Raw genomic sequence first — 25,575 nt, 5'->3', positions numbered from 1 at the left:
CAACTCCAGTAAGTCTTCTCAGGTTTGTTCGTGTTCTCTCTGTCTCTCTCTTTCTTTCTCCCCCTCTTTCTTTCTCTCTTTCTGAGATAGGGTCTCATGATGTAGCCTTGGCAGGCCTGGAAAACCCAGCTGGCCTTGAATTTACAGACAACTGCCTATTTATGCCCCACTGCTGGGATTAAAGGTGAACACCACCACGCCTGCCCAGTAAGTCTTCTCTATGCTCTAAGTTCAATCACAGCTCCTCCTCTTTATTGCAGTGTGTTTTAGCCCAGTAAGTATCATCTGTCAACTAAATAGCAAGCTGCTTCCTTCACAATCAAAGGCTTGATCAATATACATTTCTCAAATATGTTTGCTCTGCACTTACTCACAGGGCTTCTAACATTCTCTCTACCCATGTGCTTTCCAAGCCTCACCTCTTATATATGATTGTAACCATAACCTCTCTCCTCAGGCCCAGTGCAGAGTACAAAGACTCAAGAATAAAGCAGAAACGATGGTTTAAGGTCTGTTGGAAGAGGAGGGTACCTCCTTCCTCCACATCAGAGTCTCCTCCACCCAAACTTAAGCATCTAGGTGGGATGTTAGGAGATGTCTACATATCCACTGCACTGGCTTGGTGTGATTTGAGTTAACCCCAAGCCTCTACTATGATTAGTCTTGGCTCAGGGCGGTCCTGTTGGGAGCTTATGGAACTTTTGAGAGGTGGAGCACAGTGGGAGATTTTTAGGTTATCGGGGTTAAGGAGAAATTCTCATAGGACTGTTGGTTGCCTTGGCTTTGATCCCATTAATTACTCTCTTTATAGTGTGAGATGTGTTAACTTACTTGATCTTTAAAAAGCACTATCACCTTAACCTATATGCTACTTTCACCTGAAGCTAAATCAATAGAACCCCCCAAAAAAATGTAAGGTACATGTAGAACTTTCTGCTTTTTGACATTAACTCTCTTAGGTGTTTCACTACAGCAATGAGAGGCTGGCTAATATACTCACCAACATGGAGAAGTCACCTTCCCACACAATTCTGTGTGTGGAGATTCGAATCACTTTATTCTGTAGAGAATTACATGCTTTGAATTCCTCAGAAATAGTGTTTTTCTTTTTGCTTCTAGCATACAGAGGCATGAGATGGATCTTCAGTTTTGCATTCTCTCAGAGCTGAGCAATTTCTACGCTCCCTTGTGTCTTCAAAATTTATCTCTGACCGTGTTTCTATATTGCATGGAAACGCTGCCAACTTATTAATAGGTCATCTATCTTATATAAATGACATTTACAAAGTGGATTTCAAACTCTGAGGGGGAAATAATGTTGTTTACTAGAGTACTTTTTGATTGAAGGGAATGCTTCACAGTGGGAAGCCTGCTGGTTGGCAGTCAGATAGTTAGATCCACCCTGACTTCTCTTGTCTTTTTCTCATCCTCTTTCATATATGTCAAAGGCTAGAGAGAGAATTTCAGACAAATATGTAATATTCATCTGTTGGTGTGGCAAAGAAAATCTTTTTATCTGTACAGATATCGTGCATACCTTTATAACTCCAGTAGTCAGAACACAAGGCAAATTTTTAAAAATGGGCTCCTAGGTATTGACAGTTGTGTATCTACAACTACATTCATCTGAGATGTTGAATTGAAAGTGTGAAGAACATTTCCTGGTTTCAGTGGACTGCCTTGGAGAAGCACGATGCAGGATGACTATCTCAGTGGTCTTGGCTGCTCTAGATGGCCTGCTTTGATATGCACCTCTTTCTTCAACAGCTCTTCAGTGGGTCCACCACAGCTCCACCTGCCTAGACACCAACTCCTGACCCAATGTTCTAATTTACAATCACTAGAGATAGCCTCTTGATGGCTATTTCCAGAAAAATCTTTGTAAGAATTTTCTCTTCCTGCCTAGAGAGAAAAGCCCCATTGACCCCCTTTAAACTGTTTGCTCTGATTGAGTCATTGGAAAAACTAGCAGAAATGGATGTTCAAAGATGGCTAAGGCATGCTGACCCTTAAGAAGCTCAAGGCCTCCTACAAAGACAAAACCCTAAAGCTCTAGCAAAGTCAGTAATGCTAAAGTGATAGGTCTGACATTTAACAGATAGAGGAAGAGCCATGGAACAACTGGAAAGGACATTGAGTCCAACCTGGGCAGATCTTCTAATACTTTCCCCTGCTTTGAGGCAGTAGTTTGGGCTGGCCCTCGAGCTTGTGATTGATCTTCCTGCCTTTGTCTCTGAGCCTCTCAAGGGGGAGCCTTATGGTAGGTGTCAACTGTGGCCTGCCCTCACTACATTTTCTCCCTAATCTTTTGGTTCTTTGCAATGAATGACAATTTGTTCAGGATGTAACTCCTATTCTATTCTGATGCAATGTAGACTTTTCACCTGTTTGTTTTTCTCACAAATGCAGACCTAGAGGAGAGGTGCTTTGTTGTCTGTACTAATCTCCATCTTGTACATCATGTGCATGTTGTTGGAAAGTGAGAGCCTGTGTGTTGATATTCGCTATAAGAAAAACTGGACACAATGCTCGGCAGTAGAGCATATTAGGGGCTTGCTGCTATGGGGATTTGAAGGATAATAAGTACAATAATATTTTATTTTATTAAAAATGTATTTATTATCCCAGCACTCCAGAGGCAGAGGCAGACAGATCTCTGTGAGTTTGAGGCCAGCCTGGTCTACACAGCTAGTTCTAGGACAACCAAGGCTACACAAAGAAACCCTGTCTCTGAAAATGCATTTGTTATTTTTATTTATGTGCATATGTGTCTGTCTGTGTAATTTTATGAGCATCATGTGTGCAAATGCTCTCAGAACCCAGAGGGTGTGAGAGTCCCTAGAATTCAGGAGTGATGTTTTATGTTTTAATTCAAGGTGTTTAACATTCACTCTTGTAAAGAAACATTTTAAAACATCAATCATCTTCAAACTCAATACAACTGATTTAAAAACCTACTGTTCTTGATAATCTCTAAGTAATTGGGTTTTCTTTATCTGCATTTCTATCCATCAGATTCCAAATGGATTAGTCCTCTCCTCCACCTCCTTACTTCCTCCCTCCTATTTCTTTTTCAGAATTACTGATCTTTGAAAGTCATCAGAAATCTTTACCCAGAAATTCAAGTAGCCCCAAATTGCTAGAATTAGATGCTCACACATTTGAAATCCCAATCCCCACCTCTCAGTGATTTCCCCTGTGAACTGGAATTCTGGGTTTGAAATACTGGTTTTAGGAGCTTGTTTTTATTTTTGCATTTGAGTTAGTTTTGTTTCTTGTTTGTAGCATCTCACTTTAAATGTTTACTTTCATAGAAAACACTCCCTTTAAGTCCCTTTCTGAACAGAAATGGAAGAGGAGTGGATGGGGGGGGGCAGAAAGGAGGTGGGGGAGGCAATGGGAGGAGAGGAGAGGAGAGAGGGGAAAGTGTGGTCAGGATGTAAAATAAATAAATTAATTAAAAAACAAACAAAAACAAACTAAATCTCCTCAAAGAAGCAAATGCACAGATCCAAGTTGAACATCTTTTTCCACGCTCTCAGCATCCCTTCGAAGTAGCTCTGTCTAGGCCCCTGGAAACTGCCTGCTCTTTGTACCCACAAGCTTATCCCTCTCATGGACGCAGAGAATGGGTGGGAAATGCCATTTCTGTTTGATGGCCCAGAACTGCTGCTAGCTGAATGGTTGGGGGTGGTGACTACAGCTGACGTCTTTGCTTTGTTATATACAAAACCAAGGTGAATTCCTACATGTTTTCTTGCAGAATTAAAACAAACTATCACCACCCTCCCCCAAATTCCAGGGATGTTGCACCAAAATTATCCTGGGATATCTTTACTCCCCTTAATAGCTATTTGTTGTCTACCTCTGTATCTGGCCTACCATCTCTTTAGACTGTCACATAAAACCTTTGGAATGCGATCTCCAAAATATATAAAGAACTCAAGAAACTAGACATCAAAATATCAAATAATCCAGTTAAAAAATGGGGTGTAGATCTAAACAGAGAATTCTCAACAGAAGAATCTCAAATGGCTGGAAGACATTTAAGGAAGTGTTCAACATCCTTAGCCAGCAGGGAAATGCAAATCAAAACAACTCTGAGACACTAACTTCTGCCTGTCAGAATGGCTAAGATCAAAAACACTGATGACAGCTTATGTTGGAGAGGATGTGGAGAAAGGGGAACACTTCTACACTGTTGGTGGGAGTGCAAACTTGTACAGACACTCTGGAAATCAGTAGGGCAGTTTCTCAGAAAATTGGTAATGAACCTACCTTAAGAACCAGCAATACCACTCTTGGGCATATACCCAAAAGATGCTCAACCACACCACAAGGACATTTATTCAACTATGTTCATAGCAGCATTATTTGTAATAGCCAGAACCTGGAAACAACCTAGATGCCCCTCAACCAAAGAATGGATAAAGAAAATGTGGTATGTTTATGCAATGGAGTATTACGCAGCGGTAAAAACAAATGTCATCATGAAATTTGTAGGCAAATGGATGAAACTAGAAAAAATTCATACTGAGTGAGGTAACCCAGACCCAGAAAGACAAACATGGTATGTACACACTTATAAGTGGATATTAGATGTAAAGCAAAGGATAATCAGGCTACAATTCACAACCCCAGAGAAGCTAGGTAAAGAGGAGGATTGTAAGAGGAACACACATGGATCACCCCAGGAAGGGGAAAGGGTAAACTGGGAGGGGGGTGTAGAGGGAAGGGAATGGGGGGTGGAAACATGAGGGTTTGAGATAGCCAAGTTGGGAGAGGGATGGAGAGGGAGAGCAATGAAAGAGATATCTTGACAGAGTGAAACATTAGGGGGTTAGGGAGAAATCTGGAGCTAGAGAAATCCCCAAGAACTCACAAGGATGTCCCCAGCTAAGACTCATAGCAGTGGTGGAGAGGGTGCCCTCCCTTGCACTGAGATTGGTGTCTACCCTAATTGTCATCATAGAACCTACATCCAGTGACTGATGGAAGCAGATGCAGACACCCACAGCCAAGCACTTGGCTGAGCTCCTAGAGTTCAGTTGAAGAGATAGAGGAGGGACTATAGGAGCAAGGGTGGGGCGGTTAGGATCATGATTGGAAAAACCAGAGAGAGAGATAGCGGGCCCAAGCTAGTGGGAGCTCATGGACTCTGGACTGACACCTCGGGAGACTGCATGAACCCAATTAGGCCCTCTGAATGTGGGTGATAGTTGTGTGCCTTGATGTGTTTGTGGGTCCCCTGGCAATGGGACCAGGACTTATCCCAGGTACATGAATTGGTTTTTTAGAGCCCATTTCCTACGGTGCGATGCCTTACTCAGCAGTGATACTGGGAGGAGGGCTTGGTCCTACCCCAACTTGGTATGCCAGCCTGTGTTGACTACCCAAGAGAGGCCTTACCCCCTATGAGGAGGGGATGGGGGTGGGATGGGGGAAGGTAGGGGGAAACAGGAGAAGGGGAGGGAGGGGAAACAGGGGTTAGCATGTAAAATGAAAAATAATTTTAAATTAAAAAAAAAAAAAGCAACCTTGACAGACTTCTGACTTCTACTATCCCCCAGACTAAGAGTCATCAGATAATATCTGAAACCTACAGCAGAGTTTTTCCCATTTTGCTGTAGCCCATGGGCCCACCTACCTGCTGTCCCCATCTATACATCAATGTTTGGTTTAATGCATTGATTTGTTATTATCCTTTGTTCTGTGACTGTGTAAGTTCATGTCCCTTCTTCAGTAGAGGAGGAGGATGTTATCTAGAGCAACCTGAGTCCATGTTTACTGGGCCATGCTTACTCACATTTAGCTCAGAATAAACTATCTCTTACAGTTTAGAATAAGAGCCTCATTTTTCTAGGATGAAAGGAACTCATACTTTAAGAGTTCCTATCCCTCAAGCCCTCACTGGGGGGAGTGAAGACTCTTATAGGATTCTCCCCCCATGTCTGAGGTGGTAACACCTTGTTCTTTGGGTCCTAAAATTTCAAAAGACGATTTGGCCTTGGAGTTAAATGAGATATTATTTGACAGAAGAGAAGAGACCCTTGGAGTTCTCCAAGGGAATGCCAACTCGCATCTGGCTTTTCTTCTTCCAGCTTTCATAGGACCTACTTGAGCTCTATGAACAAAAGCACCAGCAGTGTGGTCTTCTGGTTTGGACTAAGTTTTCCACTGGGGGCTGGAGGGATAGCTCAGCCATTAAAGGCTAGGCTTACAACCAAAAATATAAGTTTTCCTTTGGTTTGGGTGGAGAGTGGAGAAGGAATAAGAAAAAGTATCTCTGTGGACTGTGGACGAGAGGGAAGCACTGACCCCACTTCCAGTGATTGATCTTCTCTCCAAGCAGGTAGATGCCGGCATTCAGGATGTAAGCAGCTGAGAAGAAGATGATAATACCCAGTGGGCTGAGGTAGGCAAACACAGGATACACCCAGTTTCCAGTCTGAGAGTAACGCCACAGGATCCTGCATGAACAAGAAGTCAAAATGATCATAGCAGCCAGCAAGCTATTTTCACCTTGGGTTCAGTGGGACACGGGAAGACAGCAGGTGAAAACCAGCCCCAGGGGAACGTTTGTCAACATGTGAAGTATTCCCGCATATCTACAGAAGGGAGCTGGTCGTCTCCTAGTGTTGTTACTTGTTTTAATAAAACATCTCTTTTCATGGAATGAGTTGGCCTTTTCCTTAACTAGTACTTTGTGATCCATCTTGGTGGAAGGATAGAGGCACACAACACATTATCAGCGAAGGAGGGTATGTGAGCACATGGCTGAATTATTGCTTTCTTTGAGATGGACAGCTGACTGAGACATTGGACCTGTGACAATGGTGTCAGTTTGGTTGCCCACAGCTGAAGTGTGATGTGTGCAGCTACCTAAGAGGACAATGCAGCTTCTCTCAGCTCTCCAAGTCTTGTTGACCCAGGAGGGGTAGAGATGGTGCATCATTGATCTAAAACAGGATGCCTGGAGATCGTGTGTTATTCCTGACTTCAGCTCACAGGAATCCTTAGGGATCCAGCACTAGGTAGGAATGGATGAGTTGGTAGAGAGGCTCAGAACTTACCCAGGTGAGGATAGACGATAAATTGTTTCTGTGAGCCAAAGGAAAGAAGAGAAATGTTGGGAGAGAAGCCATGATGTCTAAGTGAAGACTAAAAATGCACTATGCTGGAAGCCAACTGCACTGGGGATGCCAAAGTCTGAAATAACTTAAAACACGGAATATGTGTTAAGGGATGATGTCGCCTTGCTGCATCTTACAATTGTTAAGTGTATGGAATCTGGAAGAGGATTCTGTGACTTAAATGTTCAGTCTGCCACCTATTAGCTGCATCACCTCCAGCAACTTATTAACTCTGCTGGTGCAGACCGGGGATCCAAATAGCATACACCTCATCAGGATGCTACAAGAATGACTGGAATGAAATATGTGTTTGCAACCCATGTATTTCATGTGTAAGATACATGAGACCGTGCTTGGCATGTGGGAGTTTGACAGGAGTTCCTAAGCAGTCATGGACAGCACAGCAGGGTTCTTTTGTAAGAGGGAAGATAGACCAGGCCTGAGAAACAGCATTCCAACATGGCTGTCTATCAGAGGAGTTCAGAAAAACAAAGCTGTTCTTAATTAAGCTTTCAGAAACCTGAATGGAATCTCTGTCATTTCAAATACATTCAGTTTGTTAAGTGTTTTGTGGACAAGGGCTAATATTTGGGGCCAGGACTAGGGTGGGGCAACAGGGAGCTGAAGTGTGGAATTTACAGGCTCATCTCTATGCATCAAAGGATATTGTCAACTGTTGCAGGATATTTGATTACACTGTGAGCCCCGAGATTGTGTTATTTACTCAAAAAAACAAAACAAACAAAAAAAAAAACCTGCTTCTAGTTGTGGTGTGGTTCAGTTCTAGCACTCACCTTTAATCCAGGAGCTTTCTGCTTGAATATTGTAAACAGGATTAAATAAAGTCAACTCTTAGTTCAAGAGGTGGAGCAAGCAACCAGTCGGACAGGAAAAAAAATCATAGAGAGTAAGAGGGAGTCAGGAGGATGGATAGAAGGATGCACAGGAAGTAGAAGGGAGGGACATTCAGTCTGAAGAGTTTTTTTTGAGCTGGTGTAGAAGAAAACTCTTTCTGGGACATCAGAGGAGGAAGAAGGTCAGCTGGGTGCTTTCTTTGCCTCTCTGGGCTAGCAGGTTTCCATGCCAGCCATCTGGCTCCTGGGTTTTTATTGGTAAAATCAAATGATTGAGAGTTAGTTGAAAACAGTCAACAGTGTAGAAGGGCTGTCTATAGGATGCAGAGAAATATGTGCAAATCATATGTATATTAATAACCTAACACAGAGAATATGTAAATAATTTGCCTAATTCAAAAACACCCCCAAACAATCCAATTAGAAACAGACAGGTGACTTGGATAGACATTCCACAAAGAACATAAACCAGTAAGATGTCAGAAGTCACATCTGGAGAATGCAGATCAAAGTCACGAGCTATCACATCATTACACAGAAGGGCTACCATTAAAACCCAAAACAAACCACAGAACATATGTGTTTGTGAGGATATGGAGAAACTGAATTCTTTCTACGCCATTGGCTAGGAAAACTGTAAGGCGGTTCTTCAGAGCGTTAAGACAGGTTATCATCTGCCTCATATACTCATTACACTGGAGGACATGCTCTGAGACTTGAAATCAGAGACCTAAAGATATCCGTATGTTGGAGTTTATAGACCAAAGGTGGGAACAGCCCAAGAGGCCATTGATGGGTGAATGGAGGAGTAAAACATGGCGTTAAAAAGAGAAGCATTTGAACGTAGGTTACAACATAGGTGTGAACCTTGAAGGCGCTACGGTGGGAAAAGGTCACATGCAATTCCATTTGTAGGAGGAGGCATCAGATTCATAGAGATAGGAAGGTTGATGGCAAGTGTGAGGGGTGGGCAGAGAAAGGATGCGGAGGTGTTGTTTAGTGGGTTCAGAGTTCTGGATGGGGGATGCAGGTAATAGCTGTATAATGTGAATGTGCTCAATGGCACTGAAGTACACACTTCAAGTGGGTAAAACGGTTAATTTTATACTATGTTCCCTTTGTCACAATTAAAATCAATTTAGGACACTATGCTAGCTAGTTTTATTTAAACTTGACACCGTCCAGAGTCATTTTGAAGAGAACCTCAATAGTGACAATCCTCCACTAATTTGGTTTTTAGGCAAGCCTGTGGTACATTTCTTGATTGATGACTGATGTGGTCAAGCCTAGCTCATTGTGAGTGATGCAGGTGGTCCTGGATTCTATACAAAGCAGGCTGAGAAAACCATGGTGAGCAATTCAGTAACATTCCCCCATGGCTTCCGCTTCACTTCCCACCTTCAGGTTTCGGCCCTGTCTGACTTCCTGCCCTGACTTTCCTCAGTGACAAGAGTATGACTTGGGAGTTGTAAGCTGAAATAAACCCTTTCCGCGCCCTCACTTTGGCCTTGGTGTTTTCTTAAAGCAACAGAAATCCTAAGACAGACAGTATCAGTCTTGAGGTCATGTAAGTGTATGACCAAGTTCGATGCTTGGTCCCTAGACCTCCCTTGCTAGGATATTTGTTCTCCCTGCTATATGGATGATGAGATGACTGTAACAGAATGATATCATTCATTATACTAAATACTAGGATGAAGATGTGCACAGCAGAGATGTATTACAGAAGGCTTTTCATGGTGTTTCCTGCCTGCATGGTTGTTTCTTAGAACAGACCAGAGTAGGAACAAGGGGCAGAAATATCCCCAAGCAGGTAGGAACGGATCCCTGAGCACACTCTAATAGACCGTATTAATTAGTTCACATGGTTTGCTTTGATACATGAAATTAGGGCTTCCAAACTCCCATGTCCTTTTATGTAAGGTAGTCCACAAGCAAGGACATTTCCCTAGGGACTTGAAAAGTTTCCGTTAACTTCATCTTTCTCTCTGTCCAGCACAGGGCATGTGACGGAAAGACCTTGACATCAGCAAACCGATTGTGCGCTTTCACAGAGAACAAGCCAGAACTGATAGCTGTTGAGTGGCAGTAGGAAAAGCAGAAGGAACCCAGGGGAGTCAGAGGCAAGCATGCAGTAATTGTTAGAGGGCATTCGGCAGGGGGTGAGTAAGGAGAGTCACTGCGGCCGCTGGAATCATTTCTCTGTGGTTTGCCCGAATACAGAGAGGGAAGAAGGAAGTAGGGAGGGGTGATAGTACAGCTTGCTGCACCTCACCTCTGTTTCCTGCATGGACTGAAGTTTGGAACTCATCCACATCATCCTGATACACCTTCTTTGGGTGTGAGGGTTCCCCCTTGTTAAAGACCATGGGGACTCTTGTCTGCTCGATCTCAGCTGTTGGCTACCTCAGCTGTCCTCCTGCCCCATGTGATCATTAAATCAAGAGAAATACCCCCAGCATTTGCTCCCTGACTCTTTCCCTTGGACTCCAGAAATCTTATCTCACCTGAGGGATCAGCTACCTGTATCCCCCTTCACCCATCTTCATTCAGAAAGCATGCAGTGAATTTCCTCTAGGTGGGTAGGTGTCAATCTTTGCTGTAGAGAGAAACTGCTGTGTGGGGTGTTTGGGGTGATTTCCTAATGTATAAACCCTAAACAAATCAAACCAGTGATAATTTTTTTGGGGAGGAGGGGTTTCTCTGTGTAGACCTGGCCATCCTGGAATTTGATCTGTAGAATAGTCTGGTCTTGAACTCAGAGATCTGCCTGCCTCTACCTCCTGAGTGCTGGGTTTAAAGGCATGCACCATCAATCAACAGGCCAGCATTAGATTTTAATAGAACCTGAATATGGGATTTTAAACTGGCTATTTAAGAACACTATATTTGCCAGGTGGTGGTGGCGCATGCCTTTAATCCCAGCACTTGGTAGGCAGAGGCAGGTGGGTTTCGGTGAGTTCGAGGCCAGCCTGGTCTACAGAGCAAGGTCCAGGACAGGCTCCAAAGCTACACAGAGAAACCCTGTCTCAAAAACAAAACAAAACAAAACAAAATACTATATTCCAAACTACTTCTTTCACAATTCATCCTCATCTCTATTAGTGAAACCACGATCTTTCCTGGCCACTATCTGAAAATTCTTAAAAGTATCCTTAATGTGTCCTTTACATTTACCCATTACATGCCAATCAATTCATAAACCTAATCCATTCCTTCAACGATATATTTCTGGTAGATTCTTCATTTCAAAAGAATCTGGTGCCTTCTTTACTGTGTTGTATTTCTAGTTTCTGTTACAAGCACTATAATTACTTTTTAATTTGTACTCCCAGAGGCCCACCCCTAAATGCTGGTAATAGAGGTGCATTGTGTGACATCCTGATAGTTATTTTCATCCATCAGCATGATGACTGGTGAGTACCACCGTAGAAAATGGGGCTGGGATTCTAACCCTTGCTAAGATTTGAGTTTACAAACTGTGTTGTGGGAGAATTTTTCACACTGTCACTCCGCTGTGCAAATAAAGCTAACTTGAATCAAGGATGGAGTCAGTGATTGGCCGACCAGGATGAACCATAGAGATGTTGGAGGACTGAGAAAATTGGATAGAGAGGGACAGGAAGAGAGAAGGAGGGGCTGACAGGATTTATGGGGCTTTTCAGATTGGGGGGTGGGTAAGTGGTGAGTAGAGTCAACTTATCATTCCTCCCCTGTTCCTTGGATTTATTACGTTTTGAATCTCAATTTCTGACTCACTAGTTTTTATTAATACTAGAACAATTCTGATAAACGCTATAAAACTGGATTTGACTGTGCTGGTTCTAGATGGAGGTTACATTTCAGAAACAGCAAACAGTGGCTCTTGGAAAGATTTTACCATGATGCAATAATTGGAAAAGGAGAAAATTTTAAGTGTGGGTATGGCCAGCTGATCTGAACTCAGCTTGGTTCAGCTCTTAGCAACATGTAATATTCTTGGAATATGATTTATAATTGTGTGCGTGAGGAATGGGCTTAAATACTGTTACTCTTGAGGAATGTGGTAGTTGATGCTGACTGTTAACCTTATAAAACTGGAATCATTCAGGAGACAAGCCCCTGAACGTACTTGTGATGAATTATTCTGATTTGGTTAGTCTCTTGGGCATGACTAGAGGGATTGTCTTGATGAGGTTGACTGAGGTGGGGAGACCCGCCCTGAAAGTGAGTGGTACCTACCATTCAGTAGTCTGGGACCCTGGACTGTAGAGAAGGAGAAATTCAGTTGACTCACAAGCATTTATCGCTCTCCGCTTGCTGACTGTGGACGCAGTCAGTATGAACAGCTTGTCGAAGTTCTGACTCTGCATGGTCTTTGGGGTCTCAGACCCTATGAGTACCTTTCATGATGCCTTCCTCCTGCTGTCCCTTCCTTCTCTGTGTTCTTACAGCTTCTTGTGCTTTGATTACATCTTCTCACTTCCCAGCCCAGGCTCCTGTAGTCTGTATGCACAGCTCTTTTCCCCTTATTAAATATCAGTCCCCTGCAGGCTGGAGCCTGGCCTTATATGACCTCACTTTTCCTAGCAGAACCAGCTCTGTATTAGGGAAATGTGTTCAAATCCCCTTTTTAAAATGGAACAAGGCCAGCAGCAGGAACATTCCTTGCTCCACCCATCACCACTGCCACAGACAGAGTGAGGCGAGGTGTCTCGGGGGTGAGAGAGCAGGGAGGTGTAAGCAAGACACCAGATTCCTAGGTGACAGAAGCTTTCCAAAGGAAAGGAACCCTTAGTCATCACTGCTTTGCAGGGCTTTGTTTTCCCTCTGTAGGGCCAAACCTCCAATTTTGCAACCTAAAAAGTAGCAGAAAGTGAACAGCACAGGGGAGGCAGTCCCCAGGGGTCTAGGCAGCTATTTTTAGGCTGTTGTTCTGTGGTTTTATCAGAATGATGTCTCTGGTGCAGAGTTACAGCAGCTCCTTGCAGACTCCTGTTTGTTTCTCATGCTCCCTGTGGCCCAGCCCACGTTCAGGACCTCATTCTTGCTTTGCTGTCTCCCTATCTGCCCATCTCAATTAGCACACCCTAAGAGCTGACCTAGAGCACTTCTCCATGGGTGTCTCACTAGGGAACTTCCTATGACCCTGTGTGCTCACGAGGGTGCATTTTGTTTAACAGGGCAGGGCTAGCGGGCAGCAAAGGATCTCATGCCCCTTACTGGGGACTGGACTGAACTATGGAAGTGTCTACTCTGGGACAACAAAATGCTCTCAGGTATACTTGTATTCCATTTATTACAGTACAAAGCTGGGTCCAAAGCCACCTTAAATTGGGGTCTCTTATTAGTTCTTTCTCCATAGTGTATACAAGGCCAAGAGCCTGCTCAGCTCCCAGAGTGTACAAACCACCATGCTGGAGGCTGGGTGAGTAGGTGGGCATAAAGCTCGCCTTAGTCTCAGCACTTTCAAATCTTTCCTAAGGTTTTGTTCTTGTTCCTTCCCTGGCTAGATCCCTCTGCCTTATGACCTCATGACCTTGAGCATGGCATCTAAGTCATCGGAACCCTAGTGTTCAAGGCTGGCCGATAGATAAGTTACCATCCTCTGTTTGTGCTCTGAGACTAATTGTGTTTGAGCATTTGACTGACATTGACTCTCCTGAGTTTCTACTTCTGGTCTTCCTTAGTCCCATTTCCACATTCCAGCCATGGTTGCCTTACCTACCTCTGCATTTAACTCATGGTACTTACTGACTCTGTAACCCTGCTTAAATCTTTTTTAAACCAGAAAAACACTCCGTTTGTAAACGCAAGTTCACTGAGCTGTACTCGTGCCCTAACTTTTCCCTATCCTCCAATTCAGCTCCGTGCTCGCCTCCTTTGGTGCTCCAGGGCAGCGGTTTCCTCAGCCTGACTAGTCTTTTCTCTAGTTTCTTCTGAGTTCTTACTCTTTCTCCAGATCTCAGCCGAAATGATTCTTCCCTTTAGAAGCCAGCCCTGACCATCAGCTGCAGCACCCTGGTCACCCTACCACCAGTTTTATCACTGTGTCTTCCTTGTCCTGTGTCCCTTCTCATTCCCAATAGTCTCTAAGAGCCATGGGCTTCTTGTACCTCCCTGTGTCCTCAGTATCTACATCATACAATATGGCCTCAGGATCTTTCTTAGTACAATGGTCCTGGTGTTGACTAAAACAGGTCCCTAGCTAGAGCTTTGTGTTCTTAAAGTATCCCTTTGTTAAACTTCAAAGACCCCAAAGCGTGGAGAACAGTACATAACACTTAATTATCAGAGAAATTATATTATGCAAGAACTTTCTTTAAGAGAAAAGCAAGAAAGACCTTAGCACTTGGAGGTGAGGGGGAGGCGATGAGGAAGGGTCGGGAGAAGATGGGAAGATTATAGGAAGGAAAGAAGGGTCATGGAATTCTGCGTACCAAGCTGTTAACTTGTATGAAAAAAGTGCCACTGAAGGCCCTGAGATGTCCTGTCCTGTCTTAGTTAGGGTTTCTATTGCTATGAAGAGACACCATGACCACAACAACTCTTATAAAGGAAAACATTTAACTGGGTGACTTACAGCTTTGGAGGTTTAGTCCATTATCATCATGGCAGATGTAGTGGCATGCAGGTAGACTTGGTACTGGAGAAGGAGCTGAGAGTTCTACATCTTACAGGCAACAGGAAGTGAACTAAGATACTGGGCATGGCTTGAGCATATATAAGACCTCAAAGCTTACCTCCACAATGACACACTTATTCCAACAAGGCCAAACCTACTCCAACAAAGCCACACCTCCAGTAGTGCCATTCTCTTTGAACTTATGGGGGTCAATTGCATTCAAACTACCACACCTCCCATGTTCTTTGAAATGTTATATTGTGCTTTGCTCTCATTGTTAATAGAGCACTGTACTAAATGGCTTTCCATATAAAGACTCAGGGGGGCGGGGGGGGGGAATGATCCAGACTGCCATGTGTTCTGTATTCAGGTCCTATGCATGGATGGTATGGCCCTTTCAGACATGAAATGGTGTCATATGAGAAGGCTGTGGAAAGTAGGGCTGGGGATATACTCATTGGTAGAATGCTTGCCTACTGTGCATGAGGCCTTCAGTTCAATCCTAGTACCATAAAACTGGGCAAGGTAATTGTGGTGATAGGAATGAAAAGGGCTGCCATAGGCTGCTGGGAAATGGCACTGCTAGGAGATGGGGCCTTGTGTGTCACTCGGGGTGGGCTTTGAGGTTTCAGATGCTCAAGCCAGGCTGAGTATCACTCTCTTCCTCCTGCATGACAATCCAAATATAGGACTCTCAGCTCCTTCTCCAGAACCATGTGTGCCTGTGTGCTGCCATGCTTCCTGCCATAATGATAATGGACTAAACCTCTGAACCTGTAAGCCAGCCCCAATTAGATGTTTTCTTTATAGGGATTGCCATGGTCATGGTGTCCTTCTGCAGCAATAGAAACCCTAACGAAGACAGTTATACACTTCTGTAATTCCATCACTTGGGAAGTAGAGGTAGGAAGACCCAAAATGAAGATCATTGGGTTATTCTCAGCCATATAGAGAGTTTGAGGCCACCATGAGCTACATAAGAACTTGTCTCAGAATAAACAAACAAGCAAAGAAAAGAAAGAAGCTGTGGAAGGGAACTGGGCTTCCTCAAGTGCCAGACAGAGGATCATATGCATGCCCTTGATTGCAGACCATTGGGCAGCATTACAAAGAGTGATTGAATGATGAAATCAAGGTCAGTTACTTGATTCATTTCCCATATTCTTCACATCTCTGGCAACTGCCCTCTAGGTGATCATATCTGAGGCCTAAGATGATGCAGGGAATCTGGTTCCACCTGCCAAATGCCTTTTCAGATGGAGTACATATGGATGCTTTGGATTATTCATTCATTCAAATATTCTAATTGCAAATGAAATTGAAGTCAATATATTCTTGGAAACACATGCTGTGTGCTTCTTGACAATAATTACTTTTCATGAAGGGAGAATAAGGAAGTTGTGGCTTACCGTGTGTGTGTGTGTGTGTGTGTGTGTGTGTGTGTGTGTGTGTGTGTGTGTATGTGTGTGTGTGTGTGTGTGTGTGTGTCCTCTGAATATGAGGTTTTCATGAGTATTAAAATCAAACAATAAGAACCCTTTCCCTCTGGAAATTTAAAGATGGGTTAGATCACCAACTAAACCAACAGAAGTACTTAAGTACAATAATGCTATACTTTTATGGAATGTTTATGTGCATCACCAATGGCAAGTTTCAGTTTACCCTTTCTGTGCAATTCTTACCTGATAATGTAGGCGATGTTACAAGTACCCAACAAGGCGAGTCCTAGCTTCTTCGATGGATAGTGGTGAGGTCTGAGAATGGCTTCAACCAGTGAGAAGGGCAATATGGAGGTATGCTACAGAAGGAAATATGACAAACTGTAAGGTAGGGCTCCCTTACTTCTCAAAGTGCACATAATCCCCTTGTCCCTTTCCAGTCTATCCAATTGTACACTACCAGGTTGATCTTTGCAACACTTGAGTTAGGTCATTCTCCTTGGGTGCCCAAGGCCCTCCTGCGGCTCCCAGTCACCTGCTATGTTAGTCTAAACTCCTCTGGGGGTTATAAAGCTCTTTGAAGTGTACTACTATTCTCTCTGGCCTCGCCTGCTGTCTGCTGTGCTCTTCTCCACACACACACACACACACACACACACACACGTGTACACACACCAAGCTTGTATATTTATACACTTTCGCAAATACACTCTCTTACACATACACACACATACACAGGCATATCCTTTCCTTTATGTATACACCCACAGATACTTTCTTTTTCCACTTGGACAGGGCAGTGTCCCTCAGAATTCTCTGTACTCTGCATCCTGTTCTCAATCCAGAAGCCTCATCGTGCTTCCTCTCCATAAGTGTCTTTTCCCTCTGTGTGCGTGCATGGATCCGTGCTCCTGACAACTAATGCAATCTTCTGTGGTGTTCTCTGTGAAGTTTCCCTCTTGCTAATTTCTCCTGATTTGCTGCTGTTATATCTGGTGCCATGCAGTCTCGTACTGAAGTTGTGCACCCATAAGCACGGGTGTGGGGCAGAAAACACATCCCATACTCTCTGTGTTCCCCCACTGCAGTCATCACTGAGCTCAGGCCTGCTGGGGATGGTAGGTGCTGTGGAGTATTCATAAGGCTCCTTCTGAAATTCCCTAAGCCCATCTTCCTCCCCATACCTTCCCTCTTTATAACCATCTGCTTTGTCTTATCTTTCAAATACTTCAAACCCCATTTAAAAAACCACAGTCAAGGAAGTGCCCCTTTAGGGATGAGGTTGCTGGTTAAAAACTGCCGGGGTTGCTCCCTTCTGGGTTTTGGAAGCTGCTCTAGGTTCAGTTCCTGGCGGTCTATACACAATGCTCCCTTCATTACTGAAGAGACTACAGAGCCCTTCTGTGACTCTGTAGCCTGGTTTACATCGTTCTTTGCAGGCCCTTGCATCCAAAGCCTCCTGATGCTAAGTCCTGGTGGTTATCAGCGCCCAAGTCACAGAGTCCTCAGGGTTTGGGAGGGTCTGTGTGCTTCTGCCTAGCCTATGGGGCTGGAGCTCAGGTCTCTGGCTCAGGGCACTCCTCATTGTCAATCTCACAAGACTTATGTTCAGGAGTCCCCCACAAGAATTGGTAGCTTCTTTTGTCCCTTACAGCTAGGACCCAATAAGGAGATCAAGATGAGCTTCAGGTGACCAGTTTTGAAACATGTGGGACTGGGGTAGTAAGGAGCAAATGTTAAGGATGGAGTGAGAGCATCATTGGCTGGAGTATCCCAGCCAGGGTCACAAGTGGGTGACACTGAACAGCCGAGCATCCTAAGGGCTTGGGATCCTGTGTTGTAGTAACAAGGCATGGAAGGTAGCATAGTTTTTATGCACTTTGCTTGAAACTGGTCCTGCATGTGCTGACTGACTAGATGGACACACATTGTAGGAAGTTCCATATTCTGTCTTGTGCCCTGTACCTTTCTATGAGTCTGAGTACAGTTTGCTGCTTTTGTGTGTTCCTCCAATGAAGAAGCATGATGCTTATGGGCATAACCTTCTGAATGTCACCTTGGGGCAGTAGTTGAAGACCTCTGGGCTGGGACTGCTCTGCTGTCAAATGGGGACAATACGTGAGCACTTTTGATAGACTCACATCACTTAGTCCTAGGTCCTTGGCAGCATCTGGTGACCACCTGCCATGGTTGTCGCTAACATTATTGTGAATTATATCCTTCTTATGGGTGGATTCAGGGTGGAGAAGGGTCTGGGGTATTCATGACTTGGAAGCTTCTGGCCTGTGCTTTGCAAGCAGCTACAGCAGGCATTTGAGAGGATGAGAGCAGAACCATCTTGGGTCATCCTGGGGACTCCCTTCCTTGCCCACCACAGGTACCAAAACTCCCAGACACAACAGATTCTGATTCCTGATTATACTCAGTGACTGATCTCAGTGCTGTCTCTAACTAGAAGCCACCATGGGAGCTAAGGGACAGAGCTGTCTGCCCTGCGTAGACACCTGCCTCTCTCCCTTCCGTTGCTCTGCAGCAGTAGGAAGGAAGGATCCAGCTTCTATTAAGAGTCATTAACAGGTCCATTATGCTGGCCATTGAGCTGACAGATTTTATTAACCTCACCCACAACCAGAAGCTCCCTGTTGTCTGCACTAATGATCATTGGGAACAGAATGCCTGTGGAATAATTCAGTATCTTTGCATTAGGAGTAAATGAGTTCATGGTGATTAATGCTTTTACAACCAACAGCTCGGGATGCATGACTGGCCACCTCTACTAGGTGCCTGCCCTTTGCCAGTGACATTCAATTGGATTTCCAAATGAACCCTCCCTGATGGCTTCTGGGAAATTCACTTCCGTGATACCATTAGTGATGGTCCATAGACGGCAGCTTCTCACCAGTGAGAAGGTCTTTTAAAGTATCACATTTTCTCACAGGGGCTTGCGGTAGGCAGGAGCGAGGCTGGAAGACTGCAGTCTACAAGCTTTGTAAATATTGAGGCACTGAGCAGAGCCAAGCATGACGCAATGAACCTCTCAGCGTTTCAGATGTATCTGTGTTTCACCTCACATTGACATAAATTACATAACCTTTGCCAGAGAGCACATATTTCAAAGGAAAAAAAATGGGGGGAAGAAAAGAGTTCAATAAGAGAAAAAATCAAATATGCTTCCTGCTTCCAACAAAATCTAATAATTAGGCTGGGATTGACACAAATTAGAACACTGCCAAAAATTACTGAAAACAGTGACTCATTCTGTATTTCAATTAACAGTTTCTCAGTTTCCCTTAAAAACCGTGAAGCTGACAAAAATTAATTATCTCAGAGGGGGTAAAATATTTCCTTCTGAAGTAAACAAAACATCACAGGCTGGAACAATGGCAAATGTAAACACAGTGGGTGGGGCGAGCTATCTCTCCTCATCAATGAAGTTGTCATTTGGGTGGATTCTTCTCTCAGTGTGTCTGTTCAAATACAAGGGAAGTGCTGCTGGCCCTATTCGTCCTTCCTGGTTATTCCTTCCCCCTTATTCTTTCTATAATGCCAACTTCCATCAGAGTTACACGTGAACTCTTAATTTAGGTATTAGTATGATAATTGCACTTTAGAATCTCTGGGGTTGTGAATAATGACCATCGAACGTTCATACTAGAGTGCAAGAGTTGGCAACTGGAAAAAAAAATGACGATGGTTTGCGCTTGCGTTCCTGCTTGCTTCCTCCTTGCAGAAAAGCAGCTGTTACTGGCCCTGCCTGTGGACTAACCGTGGACACCTTCTCTGCCTGACTCTCAGGAAGCAATCTTCAGCCAACGCAGTAACTAGCGGAATCCACAGACTTCTTGGTTTTTGTTTGTTTCAGTTCCCGTCTTACTCTACAGTGCGGGATCTGTCTTCTAGTACTGCAGTTTTAGCCTGCTCATAGTCACGGAGGCCCCCAAAGACTACATCCACGGGACAGCCAGTCACCTCAGACTCTGGAGGTGCCATGGGGCTTAGGGGAGAACATTCAACTTTCTCTAATGAAAAAAATACTAAGGTGACTGTGTATTTTAAAAATCAGATGATAACTTTAAAATGTTTGGTCTTTACTTCTTTTTTTCTGCTTCATTTCCTTGCCAGACTCTTTCTTGTGTTGAGTTCACTCGATCAAGATCAATCAGCCAACTTTTGTCCTCTCAGATCAGCCTTCAGGCAGTGTCTCCTTTTGACACCCTTTCTGACCCCAAGCTGATGACATACTGCTGTTTCCTACAGGCCTCGCGCTCTCAGTATCCCTCTGTCAAGACAGCGCTTGTATCTAAGAACCCCGTCCTGGTGTTGACTTTTCCCAAACATCAAAGCATGTCAGTGAGGGGGCTTCTGCATTAGGTTAGTTGAGAAGGGAAGAGTGGCTCTAAATGTGGGAGGCGCCATTCCATGGACTAAAGTCTCACGCCAAATAAAAATGGGAATGGAGCTGAGCCCTCACCTCACGACTCTCTGCTTCCTGACTGTGACTACCATGTGACTCAGGCTCTTGCCATCATGGCTTCCTAGCCTTGGTGGCTGGACTGTCCCTCAACTGTGAGCCAAAATTAATCCTTCCTTCCCAGGTTGCTTTGGTCAGGCATTTGGTTATAGCAATGAGAAAAGTGACTGATACAACTTCTTTTCATGGTGCTAATGGGTGGCGCCTTTCAGACGAACTTTAGTGTGCTATAAGACCTCATTTCTGAACACATAAAGATGGATCTCATGATAAACTAGACACATCAAAACAAAAGGAACCTGCACAAAAACTCCTTGGGGACAAGCATGACAAAGACATCAATCAAAATTTTAAATGTAAATGCAAGAGATGGAAGAATGGAGGCCAAGTCAACCTTATTAGAGTATTGTTATTCCCATGCTGGTCACATGGCTCACGATTACGCCCCTGTCCCTTTCCATGCAGTGACAGCTGTTTGGTTAATCCTATTAGGGCAGAGCCTGGTTTTGTTAACACCATACAGTTCCCCAGCTAATAGCTCTTGACTCTTCCTCGCTGGCTTCCCCGGCTGACTTTCTGCCTCAAATCCCCACAAGGCAACAGTGGAGATGTGGGGCGGGCAGTTGGGAGTATTTTATAGTCCCAAACTAAAGCCATCTGTAGTGTAGACTCCCTTCCATTGTTAAAAAGGTACAGTTTTGCTTGAAGTAAATCTAATAATAGGGTAATTCAGAAGTGTACACACAGGTCACTCAGTTTTTGCCACTAGGGAATCTTGGATTTTAACTCTTGTGCATCTGCTGTTGGCAAGACTCTTCTCCAGCCTCAGTGTTCTAGTTTTAAAAGTGGACTATACTTGTAAAACAAAATTCTCTTCTACTTTCTAGGAACTCACTGGCAAGACTCCATTGTAATTACAAAGGCAATGTGAAATTGCCTTGGGCAAGGGGTGGAGGATAGAGGGACATAAACCATCCAGAGACAGAGCTACAAGCACTAGGTTGATTTCCACTATCCACCTAGGTAGCAGACACAGGCTGCCCACCTGCAAGGAAGTTAAAAAGCAACTGTCTCGTTTATGGGAAAGGATCGTCATGGTTTTTCCATGTTACTCCGAAAGGCACCTGGACCGGTGAACTAATGCAGGGAGAGATGGACAGATTTATGTTAAAGCTAAACCAGCCAACCAGCAAGTGCAGAACCAACAGTTCACTGTGGAGTCCCTTCATTGTTATGCTGGAAATTTTTCATAAGACGACACTGAGGGGGTTGAATAGCCTCCACTAATCTGAAAATAAATGATCCTGTAGGGGAAGAGAGGAAGTGTGCTAGTATTTATCATATAGATGTGTTTTTGAACAAGTAGCTGGACGACAACTTCTTGAACCTTCTGAAAGCTTTGTAAGTCATCTTCTACTTGTAGACTAGTATCCTTTGGTTTAACCTGGGGTTAACCCAAGCATCGTTCTCCTATCTGGAGAAGCCAGCTGGTTTTAGAAGAGTTTGGCCTGGAGAAGTAGTGATGATTTGGATTCTATCTAGTCAGACTCAGATAAAACAGACATCTGAGGTCCCAGGACTGTCTTGTCAGCATGTTCTGCCTCTTCCTGTCCTTTCCTCTACCCTGTCTGCAACACTGGTTCTTATAACTATTGACTTACTCCTTTAGACCTTAGATCCAAACTTGATATTCCCTACAGTGCTTAGCTTTTAAATCTCAAGCTTCAACTTGCTGGCTTCTCCCCATGTGGCGGTTCGAATGAGAAATGTTCCCCATGGACCCATGTATTTGACAGCTTGGCCCCCAGCTGGTGGTGCTATGTAGGGAGGTTACGGGACATTTAGGAAGCAGATCCTTGCTGGAGGAAGTATGTTACTGGGCACAGGCTTTGAGGTTGTACAGCCTGCCCCCACTTCCTTCCTTCCTAAGTTGCTTTTGATCATGACATTTTGGTCATAGCAACAAAAAAGTTGGGGGTACACCTATCAGGAGCATATTTTGCCACATTGTAATCTGGCCAACCTCCTAAATCAAGTCTCATATGACCACTTCCTGCTCAGAACCGTCTTGTGGTTCTTCCCTTTTCGTCCTCCTTTTTTTTTTTTTTTTTTTGGTTTTTTGAGACAGGGTTTCTCTGTGTAGCTTTGTGCCTTTTCTGTACTGGATCTCGCTCTGTAGACCAGGCTGGCCTCGAACTCACAGAGATCCGCCTGCCTCTGCCTCCCGAGTGCTGGGATTAAAGGCGTGCGCCACCACCGCCCGGCCCGTCCTCCTTCTTGGTAGGCTGTCTTCAGACTCCGATCAGCTTCTCACTGTATTTTTGCTTCTGTTGGTCTTTTTTTTTTTTTAATGACTCTTCACTTTTGTTTGTTTTAAATTAGTTCATTTTTTTTTTCTCTCTTAACTAGCCCTATGTGCCTTTGAGATACCTCTCATCTCAGGTCCATTCATTAGCATTGAAAGACATAAGAAAAAAATAGGACTCAAGAGAATAGACGCAATAAACCAACCAGAAAGCTTGCTGCGCTCCCGCTGAGACTCACATTACTCAGCAGTGAGACTCCAGATAGCTGACATGAAAGAGAAGGGAATGATGTGGCGTGCTTTTAGGTTCCTTTTGGAGCAAATGAAGATTTTCCTCTTGTGAGACGACTGAGAAGAAATGGTTACCATTGTACTTCATTTAGGGGGCGTAAGTGATCTAGCGATTTTGACAGTATCCCCATAGCAAAGACTTTAGACTCTATGAACTGGCATCCTTGGAAGGCAACAAGATAAAGCACGAGGGGAGAGACCCTTCCTTGCATACCATTGTGCAGCATGTCCTGGTCTGAGCAGCAGACCCCAAGCACCATTTTCCTCATATTTTCATTTTAACTTTGCATTGGATGTCAGCCTCTTTGTGTAAAGCCCAGAGTGCACGAATTATCTACTGGTGGTGACTCAGATGTAAAACCTTGGAGAGTTTTTTTTTAAAGGCTGTGGGAATATTGATGCCCTAGTATTGCAAATAAGTCTTCCCAAGCAAACCAATCTCCCTCCTTCTCTGCTACACTATTTTTGGAGAACTTCTCTACTCCCCTCCCCTGCTTCCCCCACCCCCGTCCCCCCTGCCCAGGCAGGACACATACTTTCCTGAAATGCCCCCCTCAGCACCATCCAGTGTGGTAGTTAGTTCTGCTGCAGCTTTGTGTGTTTCCACTCCTATTCTCAATGAGATTACAAATGCTTGGGGGACAAAGATCTAACTTACTCTTTTCTGCACTCCTGGCCAGTCAGACAATAAATATTTGACTGATCTTCCTGTTACAGAGGAAGGTAGAGTCCTTAGTATGGCTTGGTCACCTATCTTTTCTTAACCTCATACCCAAGTTCCTCTTTCTCTCCTTCTGGTTACTCTGTATCCCCATCTGAAGACCCCTGTGCCCTCTTTTATTTTTTTAAAGATTTATTTATTATGAATACAGTGTTCTGCCTGCATGTTTGCCTGCAGGCCAGAAGAGGGCACCAGATCTCATTATGGATGGTTGTGAGCCACCGTGTGGTTACTGGGAACTCAACTCAGAACCTCTGGAAGAGCAGCCAGTGCTCTTAACTGCTGAGCCATCTCTCCAGCCCCCTGTGCCCTCTTTTAGCACCGAAACATCACCTGTTTGTCCCTCCATTTCCTCACTCTCTTCACCTCCTTCCCTTTATGGAAGGCTCAGTGACTCCTGGGTGAATTCCAGCATTCCAGTTGATATTCCTCATGGTCTGCCTGGAGCCCTCTGTGCTCACTCCCATCACTGCATCCTAAAGCCCAGAGCATCTTCCTCAGACTGAAGCAACTCAAGTCTTAGGCCACTTAATACTGGTGGCATTAATGAGCAAGGCCAAGAAACAGTAAAGGGGGAGGTGGAGAGTTCTTCCACAGAGCCTGGAAAGGAACCCAGAGTGGCGTCCATAGGCATCAGCTTCCATGTGTCAGGATGTGTGCATGAGGGAAGTGGCATAGTCAGCCTCACAATGAGATAGCAGCAACTTCATCATGGCTGGAGAGGGTATGCTAGGTCTTTAAATTATGTCTTGGATATTTCAAGGAAGGCTATGAGCAAGGGATGCTCCTGGGAACAACCACCACCAACAACAAATGGCAGTTTCACTGCACACTCAACCAGTGGTACTGGCATTTACAGCCAACATCCCTGCATGCAGTTGGAAGACTCAAAGGCAGCATATACAGCCCTTTGTCTGTCCCAGGACTACCTAGGCTACTTCCATCCTGAGGTTGGGACAGATGGAGCCCTCTCCCCTATGGCTTTGTTGAATAGCTTCCCTACCCCCTTTTCTTCATCAATCTTCCTCCTACATTTTCTCCATGACCCCTTGTCTTCCTCCATGACCCCTTGTTGGGTACACAGATACGAGACAGACAGACAAGGAACTCTCTAGATGGCTCTTCAGAGTTGGTGAGAGGTTGATCTCAACACAGAGGGGGTTTAGGAAGCATTGGAGCTTGGCTTGCTTTGTAGGCACTGCGTATCCCAGGCAATGTCATTTCCTCCCCAGTAGCCTATTGCCACGTCAGCAAAGAACTTAGGACATGAAGACAGCTGCTTTCCTTGGGAGACAACAGTGGTTCATAAAAGCACCCTGTAAGCACAAGTTCGGGGGCACAGTTCTGAGCCCTCCTCAAGGCAGATCCCATGAGGGACTACTTTCCTTTCTTTCTCCTTTCTTCCTCATGCTGACCCATCGTCCTATTCTGAAGGAGTTCACTATGTGCTCTGCAATGCTGCTGCTCATTGGTGATTTTCCTAAATGTACACAAACCAGTTGGTTTAGGGTTAGTCTCTGTGAGTGTGTTTCTACTGTGGTCGTGCCAGTGGAGAGGAGGATGGCTGAAAGTGAGGGTTGAAAAATGTCCTTAACATATCCATCTAACATCTTAAAAGACAGTTCGGAATCCACACTTTCAGCAACTGAAAAAATAGTGATGAATTTAAACTTGGATTTATTTCAAACCGACCCTGTCACCCTAGGGCAAGACCACTTTTAAACTTCCATGTGGTGGAGGCTCTGAAAACATTAAAC

At 44.4% G+C, this 25,575-nt stretch overlaps 1 protein-coding gene across 2 annotated transcripts in view; it reads right to left on the bottom strand.

The window, feature by feature from the left end:
• Positions 1-25,575, bottom strand: part of Adtrp (androgen dependent TFPI regulating protein) — a 66,363-nt gene that overhangs the window by 2,774 nt on the left and 38,014 nt on the right. For both annotated transcript variants that reach the window (XM_059263126.1, XM_059263125.1), the window contains exons 5-6: positions 16,274-16,389; positions 6,319-6,470 (exon numbers count right to left, since the gene is read on the bottom strand). In XM_059263126.1, the coding sequence (XP_059119109.1) occupies positions 6,319-6,470; positions 16,274-16,389 (268 nt within the window). The remainder of the gene's footprint in view (positions 1-6,318; positions 6,471-16,273; positions 16,390-25,575) is intronic.

This window comes from Peromyscus eremicus, chromosome 5 (assembly GCF_949786415.1).
Source record: "Peromyscus eremicus chromosome 5, PerEre_H2_v1, whole genome shotgun sequence".
In the NCBI taxonomy this organism is placed as follows: Eukaryota; Metazoa; Chordata; class Mammalia; order Rodentia; family Cricetidae; genus Peromyscus; species Peromyscus eremicus.
The sequence above is the reverse complement of the archived record's forward strand: the minus strand, read 5'-3'. Positions and strand labels throughout refer to the sequence as shown.